This window comes from Leopardus geoffroyi, chromosome E1 (assembly GCF_018350155.1).
Source record: "Leopardus geoffroyi isolate Oge1 chromosome E1, O.geoffroyi_Oge1_pat1.0, whole genome shotgun sequence".
NCBI classification, from domain to species: Eukaryota; Metazoa; Chordata; class Mammalia; order Carnivora; family Felidae; genus Leopardus; species Leopardus geoffroyi.
In genome coordinates this window covers 49,783,908-49,804,390 of record NC_059330.1, presented here as the reverse complement: position 1 = coordinate 49,804,390, position 20,483 = coordinate 49,783,908, and the positions used below count along the sequence as shown (strand labels likewise).

At 52.1% G+C, this 20,483-nt stretch overlaps 1 protein-coding gene and 1 long non-coding RNA gene across 3 annotated transcripts in view; one reads left to right on the top strand and one right to left on the bottom strand.

Annotated features, from left to right (window-relative positions):
- Positions 1-865: 865 nt before the first annotated feature.
- The window catches only part of FAM20A (FAM20A golgi associated secretory pathway pseudokinase), a 50,442-nt gene continuing 30,824 nt past the window's right edge, over positions 866-20,483 (top strand). The window contains exon 1 of one of the 2 annotated variants that reach the window (XM_045489539.1): positions 866-2,038. In XM_045489539.1, the coding sequence (XP_045345495.1) occupies positions 1,647-2,038 (392 nt within the window). In that variant the 5' untranslated portion in view covers positions 866-1,646. The remainder of the gene's footprint in view (positions 2,039-20,483) is intronic. The other variant, XM_045489538.1, reaches the window with a different exon arrangement.
- On the bottom strand, positions 2,762-19,634 carry LOC123603974. Its single transcript, XR_006715148.1, has 6 exons — positions 19,358-19,634; positions 19,136-19,265; positions 11,923-11,964; positions 10,109-10,230; positions 4,009-4,086; positions 2,762-3,526 (listed from the first exon to the last, which is right to left on the bottom strand). It is a non-coding gene; the product is annotated as an uncharacterized LOC123603974 (long non-coding RNA).

The following is a 20,483-nucleotide window of genomic DNA, read 5'->3' as shown; positions in this document are numbered from 1 at the left end:
CCACCCCCCACTGAACCACAGGGGAAAGAAGGCTGATCTGAACCCACAAGCCAAAGGGTGTCTGAGGATTCCTAACTCCAGCAAGGGAAGGAGAGGGTTAAAGAGTAAGATGAACATACATGGGAATCTTTGCTGTCTGGGCAGGCAACTCACGGCAAAGATGTATTTTCTTGAACATTCAGCAGGGTGGGGCCGCCTCCCTGATCAGAACTGCACTCTCCTGTCCCCCCAAGCGAGCCCCAGGTCATTAAATAGAGGAGCCAGAAGTTCAGGCCTGGCCCGCCCCCTCCTCCTCCCTCTTCCCCAAAAGGAAAATGAGGTGGGGGGAGCATGAATTACTTCACGAGCCATCAGGAGGAAACGTAACATGTGCCCTCCAGTGATTCATTTGGGTGGACTACTTTCACACCGAGCTAAATGCAAAAGTTCAGAGGAGGGTCAGCGGGCGGCCCCTCCCTCTTTGAGTGCGGGAGAAATTTCCTCTTTGTAAAGGACAAGCACAGTTGGAATCAAACTCCATCCAAACAGGAAATCACCAAGATTCTAGGTAAACGTGGCGCCTTATTTTTAAAGGACCAACTTTTTTATTTCATTGACTGGGTATTTCCTGAGTGCCTACTAAGTGCCAGGCACCCGGGCACGTAGTTGTTATGGACCTAGGATGTGTCGGGTGGGAAGATACAAAGAGGGAAAAGACAATGCACACACACGCGCGCGCGCGCGCGCGCACACACACACACACACACACGCACATACCCATCTGGTAAATCTTACAAGAGAAAGACTTTCGGGGGATTGTCTTTTTTCTAAAAATGAAAATAAAAGGTTGCGCGCGCGCACGCACACACACACACACACACACACGCACACCCTGACTCCCCAAAGTGCCCGGACTGAGTCCTGAGCAGGGAAAGTGGGAGGCCTGGGGCGAGGGGGATGGGCGCGCCCAGCGGGTTGGGTGACAAGGTGCAAGGGCAGAGCCGGCAGAGGCATCGGGAGTTGGCTGGCGAGCTTGCGGCAGAGGCAGGTGCCAGCTGCGAGTGGGCGGAGGGGCGGGCGCCCCGCCAGGCGGGGGAGGCCCGGCGTCACCTCTGCCTCTAGGAGTCGGGCGCGCAGACGAGCTCGCCCAGAGCAGCCGGGGGCACGGGCGTCCCCGCCGCCCGCAGAAGGAGCCGCGGGAGCAGTCGCAGCAGCCGCCAGGCGACAGCATCCTCTGGAGAGACGCCCCAGGCTCCGCAGCCGCCTTCCTCCGCCCGGAGGCGAGCGCCGCCGCCCGCTCCCCGCGCTCCCGCTCGCCGTCGCCCCCCGGCCCCGCCGCCCGTCCGCCCGCGGGGGACAGCAGGCACCCGCGCCCCCGGCCCTTCCCTGCCGCGGGCTCCTGGGCCGGCGGCGCGGGGACAGAAGGTGCCGGAAGCAGGGGCCCAGAGGCACCATCCCCGGGTCTCCAGTCCACGCGGAGAAGAGACGCCCGGCAACACCGCGAGCCCCCGCGCCGCCGGTCCCCAAGTTCAGGGGCGACACCCCTCAAGGAGGGGGAGGGGTGCGATCCCGCGCGGTGAGCACCCCGGCCCCATCGACCCCGGCCGGCCCTCGGCGCCCAGCGCCCGCCCGGGTCCCCGGAGACGCCCGCGCGCCCCGGCGGGGCCATGCCCGCGCTGCGCCGGGACCGCCTGCTGACCCTGCTGCTGCTGGGCGCGCTGCTCTCCGCCGACCTCTACTTCCACCTCTGGCCCCAGGTGCGGCGCCAGCTGCGGCCCCGGGAGCACCCGCGGGGCTGCCCGTGCGCCCGCCGCGCCGCCTCCCCGGGCCCGGCCCCCGCCGCCGCCTCCCCGGCCCCCCGCGCGGCCGCGCGCAACTTTTCCCGAGCCGGGCCCGGGCCCGAGCGGCGCGGCGGCCGCGGCTCCAAACTGCAGGCCCTCTACGCCCACCCGCTGTACCGCGTCCCGGAGGAGCCGCAGCTCCTCGGGCCGGAGGACTCGCTCCTGGCCAGCCAGGAGGCGCTGCGGTACTACCGGAGGAAGGTGGCCCGCTGGAACAGGTGAGGACCCCGGGCGCGAGGCGCCCGCCGCGCGCACTGCCCGGCCCCGCTGCGCCCCCCGCCCCGGCCCGCCGCGGCTTCGCCCAGCGCTCCGGCTCCGCCCGGGCGCGGCGGGTGTGCCCTGCCCGGACCCCACCAGCCGTTGCGGGCGGCAGAGCTCAGCCCCGAGCGCATCTCAGCGGGAGGAAAAGTTTCTGTGCTGCAGCCCCGCCAGGAAATGCTCCGAGCCCCTCCCCTTGGGCTCCTGGTTCACTCCTCAGCCCCACTTGTGTTCCCTGGCCGGCTACCCGCCTCCTTCAATCCTCGCCCCGGTGTGGGAAGCCGCAGCTGGAGTTGGGCGATCCAGAATAGGTTCCCAGACAGAGCCAACTCCAGAGCTGGTTCGAATTCCGCACTTAGCTTTAGACCTGGGTGCCTTCCAGAAAGCAATGCTACTCCCTGAAAACCCAGCTCATTCTCTTAACTTACTCCAATGCCCAGGTCAGAGATCACAAGAGGTCAGCTGGGGCAGAAAGCTAAGTGGTTGGTGCCCTGATCGCTTCTGTTTAAAACGTGGCTTGTCCCTCTGGTGAGTGCTAGAACCTGAAGGCGGTTTTAGTGTTATGGTGATTTGGGCAGACTTGGTTCCAGGCTTGATGCTTTCATGCACGGAGATAAAAATCTACCTGGGAATTTTTAAGATCCAAAGCAAAATGCAGAGGGGGGAAAAAAAAACCAAACATATTTAGGTTTAAATTTAGAAGGATATATTTGTAAAAAGGCGCGGGGGATGTGGGGGGTGGGGGGGTGGTTTGGATAAGGCTCAGTGGTGGATACTGAGATCCCCAGGTAATGACCGAGGAGGTTAAATGAGTTAGAGCTCTGTTTTGAAGTACAGACTTGTCTAAATATCACTCACATCCAGAGTTCACTTACGTACCACACCCATCCCTTTCCTTAATGCAAGAGATTTCAAAATGAGATGTCATCGGATGGTTTCAGAGTCCCTGTGGAGGATGGGAGACCATAAATCGCCGTGGAAACTCAGTGCCAGCCCAGTTTAACTGTTTGCTCGTTATTCTGTGGTGCTAGGACCGAGAGAGGGCTTTCAGAAAGTAAAAAAGACACAAAAGGGAGAGCTATTGGCTGAAATCACTGTGGTGAATTTCAACTGCAACTCCATGGCTGACGATTTCATATTAGAAAGGAAGTGGTTCTCCATTTCATGGCTAATTGTGCGTAATAAAAAGGCACTTGGAGATGGCTCCTCAGACACTGTCATTTTCAGCATTACCTTTCTTTCGTCCATAACGTGGGCGGCCGGATCGACGGACGAGGAAATTTTGCCCGTAGAAAATTGTCCGCACATCTGTTGACAATTTGAGAAGTGAGGGGACTTTGAGCAAAGTCACTGGCTCTTTGACAAACGTAGCCCCACAGTGTGCACATTTTTGCCGCCTTCAGGTTCTTCATGTTACTTTGGTCCTGAAGGGAGAGCCTAGGGGAATGCTTGGGCAGAAAAGCAAAAATCTTCCTCACCAATCTGTCCGGCAATCGATTTGGAGCTTGATTTCTACACCCTTGTGTGTCACAAAGACGCATTTACTGGCCAGAAATGGTTTGGGTCATTTCACGGCGGATCGACCAACGAGGGCTGGTGACCTTGCTGTATTCGGAGGGAACAGGGTAGTTTGCTGGGGTTGGTGGGCATGTGACCCTCGTGATATTTATTTCCCTCTCCCTTTTAATCCTTGAGCTCTCAAGTGAGGTTTGTGGCTGAAACGGGTGAGTACCCATTTCGGTGCACTCTCGAAAGTGGATCTCGGTACCTACCTTCACCCGAACCGTATGGTAAATGCCAACGCGATGATATTAATACGCGTGTGCATTATTACTCATGGCAGGGTTAAAAACGGAACCTGAAGACTCGTTAGCCAGTGTGAATTTGAATCACGCGCCTTGTTCTGTTGTGAGAGACAGTCCCCCATCACCTTAAGCGAGAGAGTGCCCTGATGAATATGAAGCCCGTGTGCCTTTTCCAACGTGCAGGGCCAAGGAAGGCTCCAGAGCTCGGTACAGACAGATAATTAGAACAGACAGGAAGAAATAGTGAATGGCCTTACTAATGGCTTATCTCTTGCACGGACTAGCCCTCCACGTGTGTGTAATGATGTGAAGTCGGATGGTATCTTTCTACAACTGTGAGCTCACTACCAATAAAAGGTAGATAATGCCCCATCTTCTTCCCCCAGCACATTCCTTTTCGATTTCAGTGGAAGATGGGGCTTATACGTCGTTTTGAACGTCTCCGGTTTCCGATCAGTATTTGTTCATCGGGTGTCAGTATTCGGTTAAGTTGAAATGCAAAAGATATATCGCGTGTCGGGTGGACAGTCTCGTGCTGTGGGGCCCTCAGGCTTTCTGCAGACCTCCCAACCCACTCCTTTCTCCCTCAAAATGTAAGTAAGTGTGGCACAATCCAAGTGAAAAATGCAATCAGGGAAAATGTTTCTGTCAGGTCGTCGGTCACTGCTCACAGCCAGCGAACCAACGCCAAGCCCTAGCAGGCATGATGACACATTTGGCACCTGTCTTGAATAATGAAAAGGACAGAACAAAGAGCCAGGGGAGTATAGTCTTCACTACTTCAGGCCCTAAACCAGCCAGCCGCAGGAAGCCTTTTCCTTTCAAAGTAATGGATGGAAGGCGGGGCTTACAGGTGGAAGGTGGGGCTTACAGATGGAAGGCGGGGCTTACCTGGCGCACAGGTAACTGCTATCCTTGCCTCGGAGGCTGGGCTTTCTGGGTTTGTGGGCTGGGCTGCTTCTCTGCCCACAAGCTACCCAAGCCAGACAAGACCTGTCCTCTGACGTGTCAGAAGTGGCCGGGCCTTTTGCCCACATATCTTCGGTTGGCTCCTCTGTAACTCTCTGGTCTTGACAGGCAAGGCCAAACAGGGTCATGCCCCACCACCCCCCTCACCTCTCACCCCTCACCCCCCTTCCCCATGCCCAGACTCCTGCAGCTAACACATAAATGCAAGCTCCCCACTCCCTGCTTTTCTTTCTTTGTGACATTTCCTCAGGTATCCGGAAGGTTGTGTCTCCCCACAATTACAGCTTCAGCATTTCTGAGCAGCGTGCGTGTGTATCTGTGTTCTCCGTCTCCTCCTACCTACTTGCTGTCGCCGAAAGCCTAGCCCTGTGTTTCTCTTTGAAAATCACAGCGAAGACACTGGGCAGCTTTTCAAACCTGACAGTTGTTTAAGGGGAGTAAATTGGCTCAAGTCTTAACGGGGGAAGCTTTGAGAAGACCCAGCAGCCGAGGCAGATAGAGGAGAGTGGGGAGGGGAGGGGGGGGAGAGAAGGAGCCAGGAAAGATGAAGAAGTCAGCTGGAAATGAGAACTGTCTGTTCTAAGAGGTTTTGAAGGCAAAGCTTCTTCCCACCGTGGCATCTATGGAATGAAAAATACAATCTCTTTATTCTCACCCCGTCCAGCCCCCCAGGCCTGTGCCTCTTTTTCTCTTTCCTGCTTATCTCGTGCTGGCCCCAGACCATTGGGATTGATTGGGAGCCGGCAGTGCAACTCGCAAAGGCAGATAAAAGTCCAGGTTCTTACTCCTGGAGGGCGACCATTTGCTTTTCTCCCAGAGTCAACAGGGCCTTGGCCCCCTGACCGATTCTTCCGCCAGCGATGCCAGGCTAAGAAAGGAAATGACCTCCTTTGGTTTGAAAATGGGCCTCAACCCGACCTGTGTGTGACTTCCATTTCTCTTTTCCAATTAGAGCTTTGCTTGACTGGTGTGGGAAGGGCTGTTGATTTATATCGGTTTCCGCATCCCTGGACTTGTAGCCGGGGGAAACCTCTCCACTCTCCTCAGAGTCACATACTCCAAACAGATGGCGTCTGAGAGGACTAACCCAGGGCCATCTTCGGGTCCCTTCTCCCTCGTTCCAGAACCCAGTCTTCACTGCCGTTTCTGCAGCAAAGACCTAAATCAGGGAGGCTCTCAGTGTTGTCCAGTCAAGGAGGACAGGCACTTTCTGTGTCCAGTTATATCAAAATGAAGTCTTTTGGCCAAGGACTAGAGGCTGTTTGTCAGCTGTTCCATTGTTCCCAGTCCCCAACACTCTCCTTCCACCGCACGAAGTTCTCATCAATCCTGGGAACTCAACTGGTTAACTGCATGCAAATCCCTCTTCCCCAAACATGAAATATACTTGCTCTGGCCCAGGGACTCCCCGTACACATGCTAACTTAGGCCTCACGGTTTCCTTAGAAGTAGGCATGTGCTTGGAGGCGCCTGGGTGGCTCAGTCGGTTGGGCGTCTGACTTCGGCTCAGGTCACGATCTCGCGGTCCGTGAGTTCGAGCCCCGCGTCGGGCTCTGTGCTGACAGCTCGGAGCCTGGAGCCTGCTTCGGATTCTGTGTCTCCCTCTCTCTCTGCCCCTCCCCTGCTCATGCTCTGTCTCTCTGTGTCTCAAAAATAAATAAAAACATTAAAAAAAAAAAAAAAGAAAAGAAGTAGGCATGTGCAGTAGGCAGAATTCCAAGGTGGCCCCATTAGATTCCCAGCCCTGGTATAAACACACCCTCTCCTCATTATTCTACCAAATGTTAATCTAGGTCCTGGTGTCGAGGAATTGTACAGATGTAATTAAGGTCCCAGATGAGTTGACCTTGGGATAGACAGATTATCCCGGTGTGCCTGACCTAATCGCAGGAGCCTTTAAAAGCAGGGAGTTTTCTCCGGCTGATCAAAGAAAAGGAAATCAGAGATCCAAAGTATGATATGGATCTGAGGGGCCACTGCTGGCTTGAAGATGGAGGGGGCCACCTGGCGAGGGACACTGAGGACTTAAGATTGGCCCGCAAGCGACAGCCAGCAGGGAAACAGGGACATCAGTCCCGCCACCACAAGGAAGCAAATTCTGCCAGGGGCGAAAACGAGCTCAGAAGCAGATTTCTCCCCAGACTCGCCAGACGAGAACTCAGCCTGGGGGACAGCTTAACGTCAGCCTTGCAGAGGCTGTGCAGGGAACACAGGTACGGCCAGGCTGGACTTCAGGCACAGAACTCGGTGACTGAACCGATGGGTGTTGCTCTAAGCCCCTGGGTGTGTAATAGCCAACAAATAGCAATAGCAAACAAATCTGGTACTGCCGTTGATTTCCCTCTATAGAGGAAACTGAGGACGAGAAGGTTATATCACTTGTCTTCCAAAGTCAGGCAGCCAGCAAACCACAGGCAGGCTTCGTACCCAGAGCGTCTGGCTCCAGGATGCACGCCCTAACCATCAGCTGCACCACTGTGCGTCTTTTGAAGTCCACAGGCCCTCGCTTTCCTTCTCCCGGAAAGGCTTCTCTGACTGCCTCCACCCACTCTGGCCCCTCTCTGACCATACCCCTCCTCTGCATATAAGACCATATTACTTTTTGTGACGGAGCCCCGTCCGGCTTCATGGCAGCTGCTTGGAGCTTCCTGGGGGAATGAATAGCCACTTGCTTCTGGCACGAAAAGCCCCCGGCTTGCACGTGGTCACGCTACCACATCTGTTTCATGGTTTCCCGTGGGGCTGGGAGGGGGCAGGGACAGCCAGAGTCAATTATCTGGGGAACGCGTCATGGGAAACAGACAACATCAGGATTTGGGGCCTGTGAGCAAATGGTCTGTTGTCTCCTATGAAGAAAGCCTCACACTGAAAGAATCCCAACTGTAAAATCACCCCACCTGTCGCTGTAACTCCTCCCTGTAAAGGTCTAAGACAAAGCCACCCTACTGAGACTTTCTGAAATTTGGAGCTGAGGTGGGTGTTCTCTTTATTGCAATAGCCTAAATGAAATCAATTAAAAAAAAAAAAATAGCCCCGAAGGAAAGTTGAGAGGGTGTCATATGCCAGGAAGAGGGAATTTCCTCCTCTTCCGGTCCTTTCTGAGGAAGAGCAGCCAAGAAGTCTTGCTTAAAGAAAGTGGGAAGCACGGAGACCCTGAGTGAGCCAACGCAATCCCCGAGCTGCCCCTTGGCAAGTGCTGACCCATGTTTTTCTTGTGATTATTCATTAAGCTGAGGCCGACGAGAGCCTGTGGATTCTGCTGAAGTCGGCCTGCCTGTGGCCACAAGCCGAGTGGGGGATACCATTCTCGACAGCTGCCGCTTTAGGGGAACAGAAGTTTCTAGGCCAAAGAGCATCTGCGAACCTGTTGTCAGAGGCAGGCACACACATACATGCCTGATGAAAACCACAGCAAGGAGAAAACAAAAAGGGCTTAGCCCTTCTGGTGCCCTGTCACTTGGCAGAATGTCCTATGGCTGCAATGTGAAATCAGGACAGACTGGGTCTGAGTGCTGTGGAGACGCTGGCATCTGGGACTCTGAAGGGGAAGAACTGGGGGCGGCCAGCAGAACCGGGCTTGGGCGCGACGCAAAGTTAAGAATCAGAAAAGGGTCTGATTTATTGGATCCCCGAGGAACAGACCAGTTCCATCTGGAAAGCCCCAGGGAATAGAAAATAGTGGAGGACTGTGGTTCCTAAGCCAAGAACCTGTAATAAGACTCAGCAAAATACGGAGAGTAAAAGAGAAACTTAAGGAGTTTGGCACGGGGGCACATGGACTGAGAAGCTGGGCTATTAAAAAAAAGCTGGCCCGGGAAGAGATGGAATTTTAGAAAACTTGGAAGAGGTTGATGGGTTAGAAAAGATCTCTGCTGGCAGAAGGAAATCAGAGCTGCCTCTGGCCCTGGGAAGTCAGGCATAGCTCAGATAGCAAACTTGCGATCAATACCTGGGTCGTCGTGGAATCGTGGGGAAATATTTCTGATGTTGCTAACCAAAATGGAGTCTCTGCGGAGGGACAGATTGTCTCTCCTGGCCAATTCAGGTGTCCCACAGGGTCTCAGTTTCATTAGTCCAAAGGGGAGTTTTGGATTTCTGACTCATTTTTCCCCATGGCTGAAGAGTTACAAATTCTATAGGAATAGTGTATTTATCTGCACTTACAGCTCAGCCCATGTTTTCCACTCTGAGTTAAGAATTATGCACAGCCAGTAGCTGTATTTTTTACGCATTCTGCGCCCCTCGGAACAGTGGGAGACGCTAGAGAAAGACCAGCCACAACTCCATCATCAAATCAAGCCCCTTATTAACCACTGTTTCATTGAAAGGGTTTTGTTTTGTTTTGTTTTGTTTCCACGGGAGGGGGGGAGGGGGGCGGTCCCTGGACCCTACTGAGTTCAAGGGATGAGGTCTATGTTTCCCTTAAATGTTATGACAAATTTGCATTCTGTGCATATGCTTATTTTCCTAAGAAATAGTTTACTGCTTTTGGAAAGTCTACTTTGGTTTCAAGTGACTGAAACCCAACCCAAAGTAACGCAAGTAGGAAAAGGAAATGTAGAGACTCAAGTAACCAAAACCCAGTGAGGGCCTGTCTTAATCCCCTCCTGCGGCTTTGGGTCCCAGCTGCTCAAGAACCAGAGAGAAAAAGGGTGTCTCCGGTTTCCAAAAAAAAAAAAAGATAATGAGCAGAGATGCTGATTGGCCAGGTCCGAGAAAACAGCCAGGCTGTAGAGGGCTATGATTGGCCCAGCTTTGAGGCGTGCCCACCTCTCAGCCAATCCCTGACGTCAGAGAGGTGGAGTCATTGGAAACTGTGCATTCTCAGGCCAGGTGGCTCATTGAGGGGAGGAGCGGTGCATCTGGGTGTAGACTTCAAGGGTCCTGGAGAAACTGTCACGGGTGATGCTGGAAAGTTTCTCAGCTTAAGCGCAGGGCCCTTTCTGACTCCTTTAGCTACTGTTCTGGAGTTTTAATTGAGACTTGAAAATCGAATTCATTCACAACAAATTCCTAACATGTGCGGGCTTTTTATACCAACCATTAAAATCCCAAGAAGTCCCAAGAAGTCCCAAGAAGTCCCAAGAAGACAGGCATCTTCATTTATTGGGGCTTAAATCAACGTTACTCTCTTCACGGGAGCCCAAAGAAGAAACCGAGGTGGACCCAGCTCATTCGTGGGCTCATGTCTCTTTCTCCCAAAAAGAGATTCCACTTCGAGCCAAGATGCCTGTGTGTCAGTCCCGAGGAAACCACTTACCTTCTTCAGGACTCCCTTCCTTTGGAATGAAGAGAGTGAACCTCTGGTCCCTGAAGGCTTCTTGCTGCTCTGTTTTCCAGGCACAGCACATCTTTGACCAAGATTTCTTCTTCAAGGTCTATCAGAGCGAAAATATGGGACAGGCATTTTTGAGATGTGCGCCATGAACTTCCAGGGTTCTGGGAGATGCTTCTCAAGTTCTGCAAATGACGGATTAATTTTTCATCTTGAGTGTCCTTTAACACAATTCTGAAGTTCTTGTATGAGAAAACTCACACCCGATTGTGTTACACACACGTGGTATCCTGTAGAGCCTGCGGCAGGTGACTTAGGTGGACAGATGGCTTCTCCTCCTATCTTTGTTTAATTGAGGAGTATTCTGAGATTGCAAGGTGAGCTATTGAAAACCATCTCCTGGGGCGCCTGGGTGGCGCAGTCGGTTAAGCGTCCGACTTCAGCTCAGGTCACGATCTCGCGGTCCGTGAGTTCGAGCCCCGCGTCGGGCTCTGGGCTGATGGCTCAGAGCCTGGAGCCTGTTTCCAATTCTGTGTCTCCCTCTCTCTCTGCCCCTCCCCCGTTCATGCTCTGTCTCTCTCTGTCCCAAAAATAAATAAACGTTGAAAAAAAAAAAAAAAAAACCATCTCCTGTCCCAACTACTTATGCATGTTTGTCACGATTTTTTGTACCGTGCTACCAAAACGATGTGCGGAAATTAATCAGGTACTGAAATAAGACTACTTCTATCTGTCATTCCCCCCACTTTTGAATGCTTGAGTTCATAATCCTGTTTTCCTTCTTGTTCTTATCGATTAGCTTTTAAAAATAAGTTTACATATTTTAGCCTATAAATTAGATTTATGATAATGAATGACGAGTTTGGTTTATTTCATACATTGGGATTCTGTGCAAGGTTTCTTTTGTAAGGAAGGTTCCACTTCTAGAAAATTTTTGAAAGCCGCTGATTTGGACTATATGGAAATAGAGTAAACATTTTTTCCTCTTTCATCAAAAACTGATGGGCCTAGAACCCAAGCCCCCTGCCCTCCCTTGCCCCCCTCACTCCCAGCTATTATCACTAGTGAGAGCACGGCCACACACCCCCACCATGGCTTTGCCAATGCTTGTGGCCACTTGAGCGAATGAGAGCATCTTTTAGGCCTTGTGTACTATTCCTGCTTTGCTGCACAGCAAATCATACCAAAATATCGTGACTTAAAAACGAGAACCGTTTACTAGCTCACGATTCTGCAAGTCTGCAATTTGGGCTGGGCTCAGCTGAGCGGTTCTTCTGGCCTCCTTGGGCTCAATGAGACATCTGTGGTCAGGTGCCACATAAACTCTGCTGAGCTAGGCTGTGTCCCCTCCCAGGGGGGGCCCCTTTCTGGGCCTTGACGGAGATGATGACGGTGGTTCCACATGGCAGTCAGCTAATCCCGGCTGCATCATGTAGTGATAGAAGGTTACCAAGAGAGAGTGGAAGTGGGCATCACCCCTTGAGGTCCTGGCCAGGACCTGCTGAATGTCGCTTCTGATGCCTTCTGTTGGCCAAAATAGATTAAAGCCCACGTGGGGAGATTTGGGTCTCCTGGCCATTGGAGAGGAGGTGGTCTAATAACTTAGGACCGAGCAGAGGCTCCAAGGAAGTCCCTTTTGCTGGCACTTGTCAGGCAGTGAGCCAGCAGCTGTAAGTGGCAACAGCCTGCCTCATGTGTCCGTGAGAAAGAAATCTAATAGAGCCCTTTAAAACTCGAATGAAGCAGTTGTGGACTGAATCATGTTCCCACAAAACCCGTATGTTCAAGTTCTTACCTGCAGCGCACCTCAGAATGTGACTGTTTTTGGAGACTGGGCCTATAAAGAGATAATTAAGGTTAAATGAGGTCACCAGGGTGGGGCCTTAATCCCCTATGACTAGTGTCCTTGAAAGAAGCGGGAGAGACCCCGGGAGATATTTATGTACAGAGGGAAGGCCATCTGAGGACGCAGGGAGAAGGCGGCCGTCCGCAAGCCATGGAGACAGGCCTTGGGAGAAACCATCTCGGTGACACCTTGATTTTGGACTTCTAGGCTCCAGAAGCGTGGGAAATAAATTTCTATTGTGTAAGCCACACCCAGTGGGTGGTATTTTGTTATGACAGCCTGAGCAGACTAATAATACAGAGGCTAACTGACAGGGATAGTTAGGGCTAATCTGCTGGCTCAGGCCTGCCTGCATCTCAGCTCCTTGGGGCACACGGCAAAGCCAAGCTGTCTTTGAAACTGTCCCCTCCCCCCAGTGTGGTTCTCCCAGCTTCACCAGGCCTCCGGGCCTCCCTTTTCAAGCCCTTAAAAACTCCCTCGTTCACAGACAAGATGGCCTCAATCCTTTCCTTAGGGCTAAGTGATTAGCTCTTCGTTTAGTTTTTTTTTAATCTACCTGTTTGTGGGTAAACTTGAAGATCTCCCTTCTTCTGGAGACCATTTTTCAGACCAGAAGCCAACACCTGACTCTCTGTCTCCTGCATCCCTCCTAGGATGGTCCTCCTCCTCCCCAAGGCCACAGGTCCTCTGATTGATGGGCCGAGGACACAACGTCATCCTTCAAGGGTGCTTAAAGCCTGTTTTGTAAATTTGTAAACACTTCCTTTCCTGTGAACCGCCAGAATATTTAGAACAGCGATGAAAATTTGTTTTCATTTATCAGGTGTATTAAGCGCCTATTGTTTCATAAGCAAATCTCCAAAGACCGTTATCTGTTATTTACCTATAGGGAATTTGTGATAATAATTGTTAATATTAGTAATGGCATGAATATGGAGAGTCCTTTTCACTACCCGAAGCTTTTTTTTTTTAATTATTTTTTTATGCTTATTTATTTCTGAGAGAGACAGAGGCAGAGCATGAATGGGGAAGGGGCAGAAAGAGGGAGTCACAGAATCCGAAGCAGGCTCCAGGCTCTGAGCTGTCAGCACAGAGCCCGACGCGGGGCTCAAACCCACGAACCGTGAGATCACGACCCAAGCCAGAGTCAGACACTTAACCGACTGAGCCACCCAGGTGCCCCTTTCCTGAAGCTCTTTTAAACAGTCTGTAATTCACTCACCGTAGATTGGTGTTTACAGCCAGTAAGAGGTTGACCTGAGTGTCCCCATGGAAAGACATCCAGTCAATCTGTGTTTTGAAGCACAAATTGTTATAAAGCTGTGTTATAAAGCAGCGTCCTTGGCAACAGCCTGGGCTGGTGGGGCCTCAACTGTCTGTAGTGGATGCTATGCAGGACCCCCAGGGAAAAACTACGAATACTGCCTTGTACGGAGACCATCAGAGGCCACACCTCTCAGAGGAGTCTCCATTGAAATGGACAGAAACTCCCTCAGTGAAACTTGATGGTGTCAGAACAACACAGGGAAACATTTGTGTGCCGTGTTTATTATAATCATAAGCATTATGTTATTCTAATAGAAGAATGAGAAACTGAGGTCTTCCGGTATCATTTGCTATCAGAAAATCAAATACCATCAAGGATGGACTTTAAAATATTTTTAATGTTTATTTATTTATTTTGAGACAGAGAGAGAGTGGGGTGGGGGGAAGGGGGTTGGCAGACAGAGAGACAGAGGGAGAGAGAGAGAGAAAATTCCAAGCAGGGGGCATGACTAGTGTCCTTGAAAGAAGCAGGAGAGACGCCGGGAGATACTTATGTACGGAGGGAAGGCCATCTGAGGACGCAGGGAGAAGGCAGCTGTCCGCAAGCCAGGTGGCTCAGTCAATTAAGTGTCCGACTTCAGCTCAGGTCATGATCTCAGGGTTCGTGGGTTCGAGCCCCGCGTCGGGCTCTGTACTGACAGCTCAAAGCCTGGAGCCTGCTTCAGATTCTGTGTCTCCCTCGCTCTCTGCCCCTCCCCTGCTCACGCTCTGTCTCTCTCTCTCTCTCCTTCAAAAATAAATAAAAAAAAAAATCCCAAGCAGGCTCCACCCTGTCAGGGCAGAGCCTGACATGGGGCTCGATCTCACCGACCACGAGATCATGATCTGAGCTGAAACCAAGAGTTGGACACTTAACCGACTGAGCCACCCAGGCACCCCTGCCATCAAGGAAGGATTTTAACGCCACACACTTTTTTGCTCCGTGGCCTGGACCCCTTGGCAGAGATACTTTACGACACGTTCGGCAACAGCTGCGAGCCTGAGACAACGCCCCGCGTCTCAGAAGCTGGCAGCCACGTCTTTGAGCCACTGGGTCTTCGCATTTCCTGAGCAAGTTCTGAGAAGGGAATTCCGTCACTGCATTGGTTTCCTAGGGCTGCAGTGACGAATGTTTCCTTGCACACTTTTGGAGGCTGAATCTGACACCAAGCTGTCAGAGGCTCTGGGGAGGCGGGGGGTGGGGGGGTGGGGGGCACAAGTCCTTTGCTACAAGAGTAGCTGCCAGCATTCTTGGACTCGGGGCCGCATCACCCCAAGCTCTGCCTCCACGGTCACATCACCTCCTCTTCTGCCCATGTGTCTCTCTTCGAAGGCCACGTGTCACTGCATCTGGGGCTCACCTGAATAATACAAGACCATCTCTTCTTAAAATCCTGAACTGTGTTACATCTGCACAGATGCCATTTCCAAACAAGGTCACATTCCCCGGTTCCAGGGATTTAGGTCCTGGACGTTAGGTGTTTGGGGAGAGCACCCTGCCCCCCGTACCATTATGAATAGAAAGGCCGTCAGTTACCTTTGTAACTGTCCCATTATTTTATGATGAGATAGATCATAAACATCGTTATGATCTATCTCCTAAAATAAATGTAGGGACACCTGGGTGGCTCAGTCGGTTAAGCGTCTGACCTTGGCTCAGGCCATGAACTTGTGGTTCATGAGTTCAAGCTCCACATCAGGCTCCGTGCTGACAGCTGAACTGGCTTCGGACCCTCTGCCCCCTATCTCTCTGCCCCTCCCCGACTTGCCCTCTCTCTCTCTCCCTCTCTCAAAAATCAATAAACATTAAAAAAAATTTTTTCATGAAAAATTTTTAAAAATACAATACAATAAAATAAATGTAAAATAGTTGAGAAAAACAAGTCCAAGGGAAAATAGGACAGATGGGGCCTAGAGTGAAGAGCTTCTCAGAGCACTTCTGTGAACCCCTGCCCACCCCAGAGTTAGTTAGCTGTGCTCGGAGACCCATCAGTCGTGTCTACAGGGAGAATGCTAGCCTGTGGCCCAGGAAGACCATAGGGTTCCCATCAATTCCCCGGGGTCCTCCTCCCTCACATCCTACCGCTCAGAGGACACCTTGTGGGTAAGGACCAGGGTCCTCCACCTTGGAAGACGGTCCCGTCGGTGACTCCGTGCACTCCCCAGCATGAGCGGCACTGTGTCCCAGAGCAAGTCCGTGCAGTCATGTCCCCGTGGGCCGCGCTGCCCGGTTCCCGGCACACAGGCCTGCCGGCTTGTCTTATGTAAGGAGAAAATCGACAGCGCTGAGGTTCCAGGGGAACGGGGAGCAGGTGCACCCTTGGGGAAGTCCTCCACCCCTCCCGCTGTCTTAGCAGAGCTTCTGATCGACACTGAGTGGCAGCGCATTTAGGGTCAAACTCCTGCAGGCACCTGGAGTGCAGCTCGTCAGGGCTGACATTCAGCGCAGAGAAACAGACGTGACTGTTGGCTAAACTTGGAGATAAAAACAAAAGGCTCTTGAAGAAGGTCGCGGTCAAACCAGACGGGTGAGTGGATTCAAAGCCACCGACCTGTGCCCAGCGAGGAGCCCAAGTTCCAAGGGCGGTCGGGATCCTCCCGAGATACGTGTGGATCTGCTGTGACAGATGGGCCAGAGAGTAATCGGTACCTCCAAGCCATATGCCGTGGCATGTGACTGCAAGATTTGGGGCTGGAAAAATATGAAAATAGATAATAACCAAATGCCCACCTTAGGTATTAAAAAAACCATCAACAGAGCAACGATCGAATGCCTCATTTGAGCAGTGGAACTTACTAGTGGTCCCCGAGGGTTAAATTCATCGCAAAATGTAACCGAATGAGGTGGTTTTCTGTTCTGTTATGAGCTGTAAAGCCATTAAAAAGGTCTGAGGAGGTCAGCCAGAAATGATGAGCTTGGATTTATGGCAGTTGTTCTATGGCCCTTCTTTCTGGCAATAACAGAGCTAAGCGATCTGTTAAGGCTACCCATGAACTGTGATATGAAAACTGTTTTGTCTGCACTTACAAAAATGCTTCCTCCTGACTTTCCTGGCGGCGGGGAGGGTTGCTATGCCCAACTCATCCAAAAACATCAGTTACTCGTTAAGTATAGAAAAGTAAGCAGATGGAGGGGTGCCTGGGGGGCTCAGTCGGTTGAGCCTCTGACTCTTGGTTTTGGCTCAGGTCATGATCCCAGGTTCATGGGATTGAGCCCTGAGTCGGGCTTTGTTCTGAGTGTGGAGCCTGCTTAAGATTTTCCTCTCTCTCTCTCTCTCTCTCTCTTTCTTTCTCTCTCTCTTCCTCTCTCTCCCACTTGTGCGCTCTCTCTCCCTCTCAAAACAAAAACAGAAACAAGCAGATGGGCCAGAATATTTGAGCCCCAAAGGAGACAGCTGGCTCCTTCTTGCCCTTTGGATCTCCTTTCAAAACTGCCCACTCACAGGGATCTTTCCTGTCCCATCAACCCAGACGGGTCCCCAACTCTCTCTTGCCACGCCCACCTTATTTTCATCAGGGCTCTTGACACAATTTAACGCCTTCTTGTTTACTGATCTGCTTAGCGTAAAACCTCACTAGATCGTAAGCGTTTAAGGATTGCATCAAACTGAATGAATATATCCACATCCGAATCCCCCCCCCCCCCCCCGGAATCTTTCACCGGTATCTTAGGGAGTGGTGGGGGAGAAAAGTCTTTGTAATTCAGAAATCTTAGGATGAGGAGATCATCCTGGATAATCTGGGTGGGTCCTAAAACAAGAACAAGGGTCCTTATAAGGAAAAGCAGAGGGAGGTTAGACACAGAAGAGTTCACAGTGCGACCAAGAAGGCAGAGACCGGGGTGATGTGGCCACCAGGCAAGGTAGGCCAACAGCCACCAGAAGCTGAAAGGAAAAAAGAATGGATTCTCCCCCGGGGCCCCCGGAAGGAGCCTAATAGCCTCACTGATACCTCGATGTCAAGCTCTGGGAGCCCAGAACGGTGAGAAAATAAATTTCTGGAAAGCCACCACGTTTGGGGTTATTTCTTGCGGCAGCCACAGGAGCCGCTGGACGGAGGCTTGCTCGCCTCTTTGGCAGTGTGATCCCGTACCTAAAAGCCTGCTTGTACACAACAGGTGCCTCATAAATGTTTGGTAAATGAATGAGAAAAAAGAGTATTTGAGAGGCTCTGTAGTTAGGCAGTTCTGGGTTTAAATCCCAGCTCTGCCACCAGGCGCCCAAAGGCCTGAGGCTCATTTCCTGGAACCTCAGCGTCCGGGTCAGGAGTGGGGGGGCTGTAATACCCACCCCCAAGGGGTAGTGGGGTCTGTCCCGCACTGAGCAGGGTGCCCGGTTCATGTGGTACATTGTTTTATGTTCCATGCGGACAACTTGCTACCTGTCCCTATCCAGCCTTACTCATGTGTGTGTGATACTCAGGTCGATGACACTCAGCAGCCGGGCTCAGCTCCATTGCTAGGGTGAAACACCCGTGGGTCCAGCCCAGCCAGGGCCCCCCCCCCCCCCCCCCCCCACCGCTTGTCTGGAAGCCCCGGTGCGTCCAGAGAGAGAAAATACACATATTGATTTGTCCGTGGTCACCGGGACGTCAAATGCCTCATGCTTGCAGGCAGAGAAAACACAGAACCGGGTCAATGTGCAATTAGCCTACCTCTTTCAGAAATTACACCCCGGGGGCGCCTGGGGGGTTCAGCGTCCAACTTCGGCTGAGGTCGCGGTCTCGCAGCTCGTGAGCTCGGGCCCTGCGTCGGGTTCCGCCCGGACGGTGCCGAGCCTGCTCGGAATTCTCGCTCTCTCCCCCTCGCTCTCTGCCCCTCCCCCGCTTGTGTTCGCTCGCAAAATACGTACGTAAATTTAAAAGAAAGAAGAAATCGCACCCCTTCCCACCCCCTACACCCACGCTCTGGGCGGAAACGGGTCCGTCAGCGAACGGTCCTCGGTCACACGACTTGAAACGACAGGAGTCCTGCAGATGGCAAACGCCATTTTAATTCTTCTCTTCTCATCTCTTGTCACCGAGTGTTTTTTCAGCCAGTTAAACGGGCTGATCTCTTTCCCGTCCGGCCGTGCCTCTGGTGAGTTGGTGACGTTGACAGTAGCCGACCCTTGGTGAGCACGTACTCTGGGCGCTCGGGGCGAGGCACGGGGCTTGTGTCCTTTGCATACTATCTCACTTAATTCTCACCACAACCCCACAAGAGCGGTACTGTTGCTACGCCCACCTTGGGTCGCAGAGAAAGGCTCAGACAGGCTAGGTTCCCCTAGAAACTGGATTTCAAAGGCGGAAATTCCACACTGACTTGAACTTTGCCTCCTGTCTCCGATCGGGTCCTGGAAGCCTATCTGAAATGAGATTGGAGGGCAGGAGGCCTTGCGGGCGGAGCTCTCAGATGCCCCCTAGCATCACGGCCCAGACATGCCCGAGGCAGAAACGCTCCCTACCTGTCTGCTGCGGACACATGAATCGCTATTGCCCGGTCGGCTAGAAGCACCAAAAAAGCTTTAAAAGATAGCTCAACTGGGGCGCCCGGCTGGCTCAGGCGGTTAAGAGACCCTTGGTTTCGGCTCAGGTCACGATCGTGCGGCTCGTGAGTTCGAGCCCCACGTCGGGCTCTACACGGACAGTAGGGAGCCTGCTTGGGATTCTCCCTCTCCCTCTCTCTCTCTGCCCCTCCCCCACCCACGCCGTCTCTGTCTCTCTCAAAATAAATACACGTAAATAAATAAATAAAAATTAAAAATAGCTCAACTTGTCAGTCCTTATACACCATAGGCCTGCTTTTTTATTTTTACACCCCAAAAAAATTTGCTTTTTTAAACCAGAGGGAACATCGGTTATCGGTAGAATCTCTCACCCACGTTCTGATTCCAGGCTTGGGTTTCATCACAGCCCTGCCACTTTGTAGCCGTGTGATCCGGGACAAGTCACCTGGTCCCCGTGCCTTTAAGGAAGCCGTGACGGCAACACTGATTTATACGGAATTTCTGTGAGGATTGAAAAGCTCAAAGTTGCAAAGTGCTTAAAATAGCGCCTGGCACAGGGGAGGCACGGCGTCGAGGTGAGCGAGTTTTCTTACCATTGTTCCGACTCGTAGACCCCTTTCGGATCACTGGTTCCTGTAACTGATTTTTGCTCATCAGAACGAAGGTCTGTCCACACGGTTCCCGTGCCTGGAATGGGTCCTGAAACGCCCCTTCCGATTCAGGCCTCCTCTCCTTGGGCTCCCCTCCAGCTCAGAAGCCCCTGTCACTCCGGCTAGGTCTTACTCAACCACTGAGCCAGAGCGGTGACCCCATGAGGTCAGGATGGGCTTGGGAAGCCAGGTGGCCCCCGCGAAAACGAGATCTGTTGCAACACAGCATGAAGCCAGCTCCGAGAGGAGGAAGTGATTGTATTTCAACCGGATAGAAACGAGTTTGTGTTGTGAAATCAGCCCATTCTGCAAAAATCTCACTCAAATCTCGATACAGTCCCTGCTTTCCCGCTGGCGAACAGATCAGCGTGTTTCGCGGTCTCCCCCACGACCTCTCCCTGTCTTTACGGAGGCCCCGGCAGGAATCTAAATAAACCCTTGACGGAGCATCGCTTTCTCCGCACCCTCTGTTTTTTTATTTTTACACCAAGAAATGTTGCTTTTATAATCAGGGGGAACATCGGTTACTGATAGGCTGTCTCCCCCACATTCTGATTTCAGGCTTTGGTGGAAGAACAGAAAAGGCTCAGGTCAGACGGCCTGGCTGTTGGGTCTTCCTTTCCATTTCCCGTGCTGTTTCCTTAATTTCCTCTTCTGGAGACGGGAGGGATGACGTATTCACAAGGCTTGAGGGAACTAGATATAATCCATGCCAAGAACCCCCTGGATGCATTTGTAATAAGCTCTACACAAACGCAAGTTGATAGCATTAAAAAAAAAAGTCATCCTGGGGCGCCTGGGTGGCGCAGTCGGTTAAGCGTCCGACTTCAGCCAGGTCACGATCTCGCGGTCCGTGAGTTCGAGCCCCGCGTCGGGCTCTGGGCTGATGGCTCAGAGCCTGGAGCCTGTTTCCGATTCTGTGTCTCCCTCTCTCTCTGCCCCTCCCCCGTTCATGCTCTGTCTCTCTCTGTCCCAAAAATAAAAATAAAACGTGGGAAAAAAAATTAAAAAAAAAAAAATCAAATGAAATGAAACTTTTCCTGAAAGAAAGTCAAATGAAATGAAACTC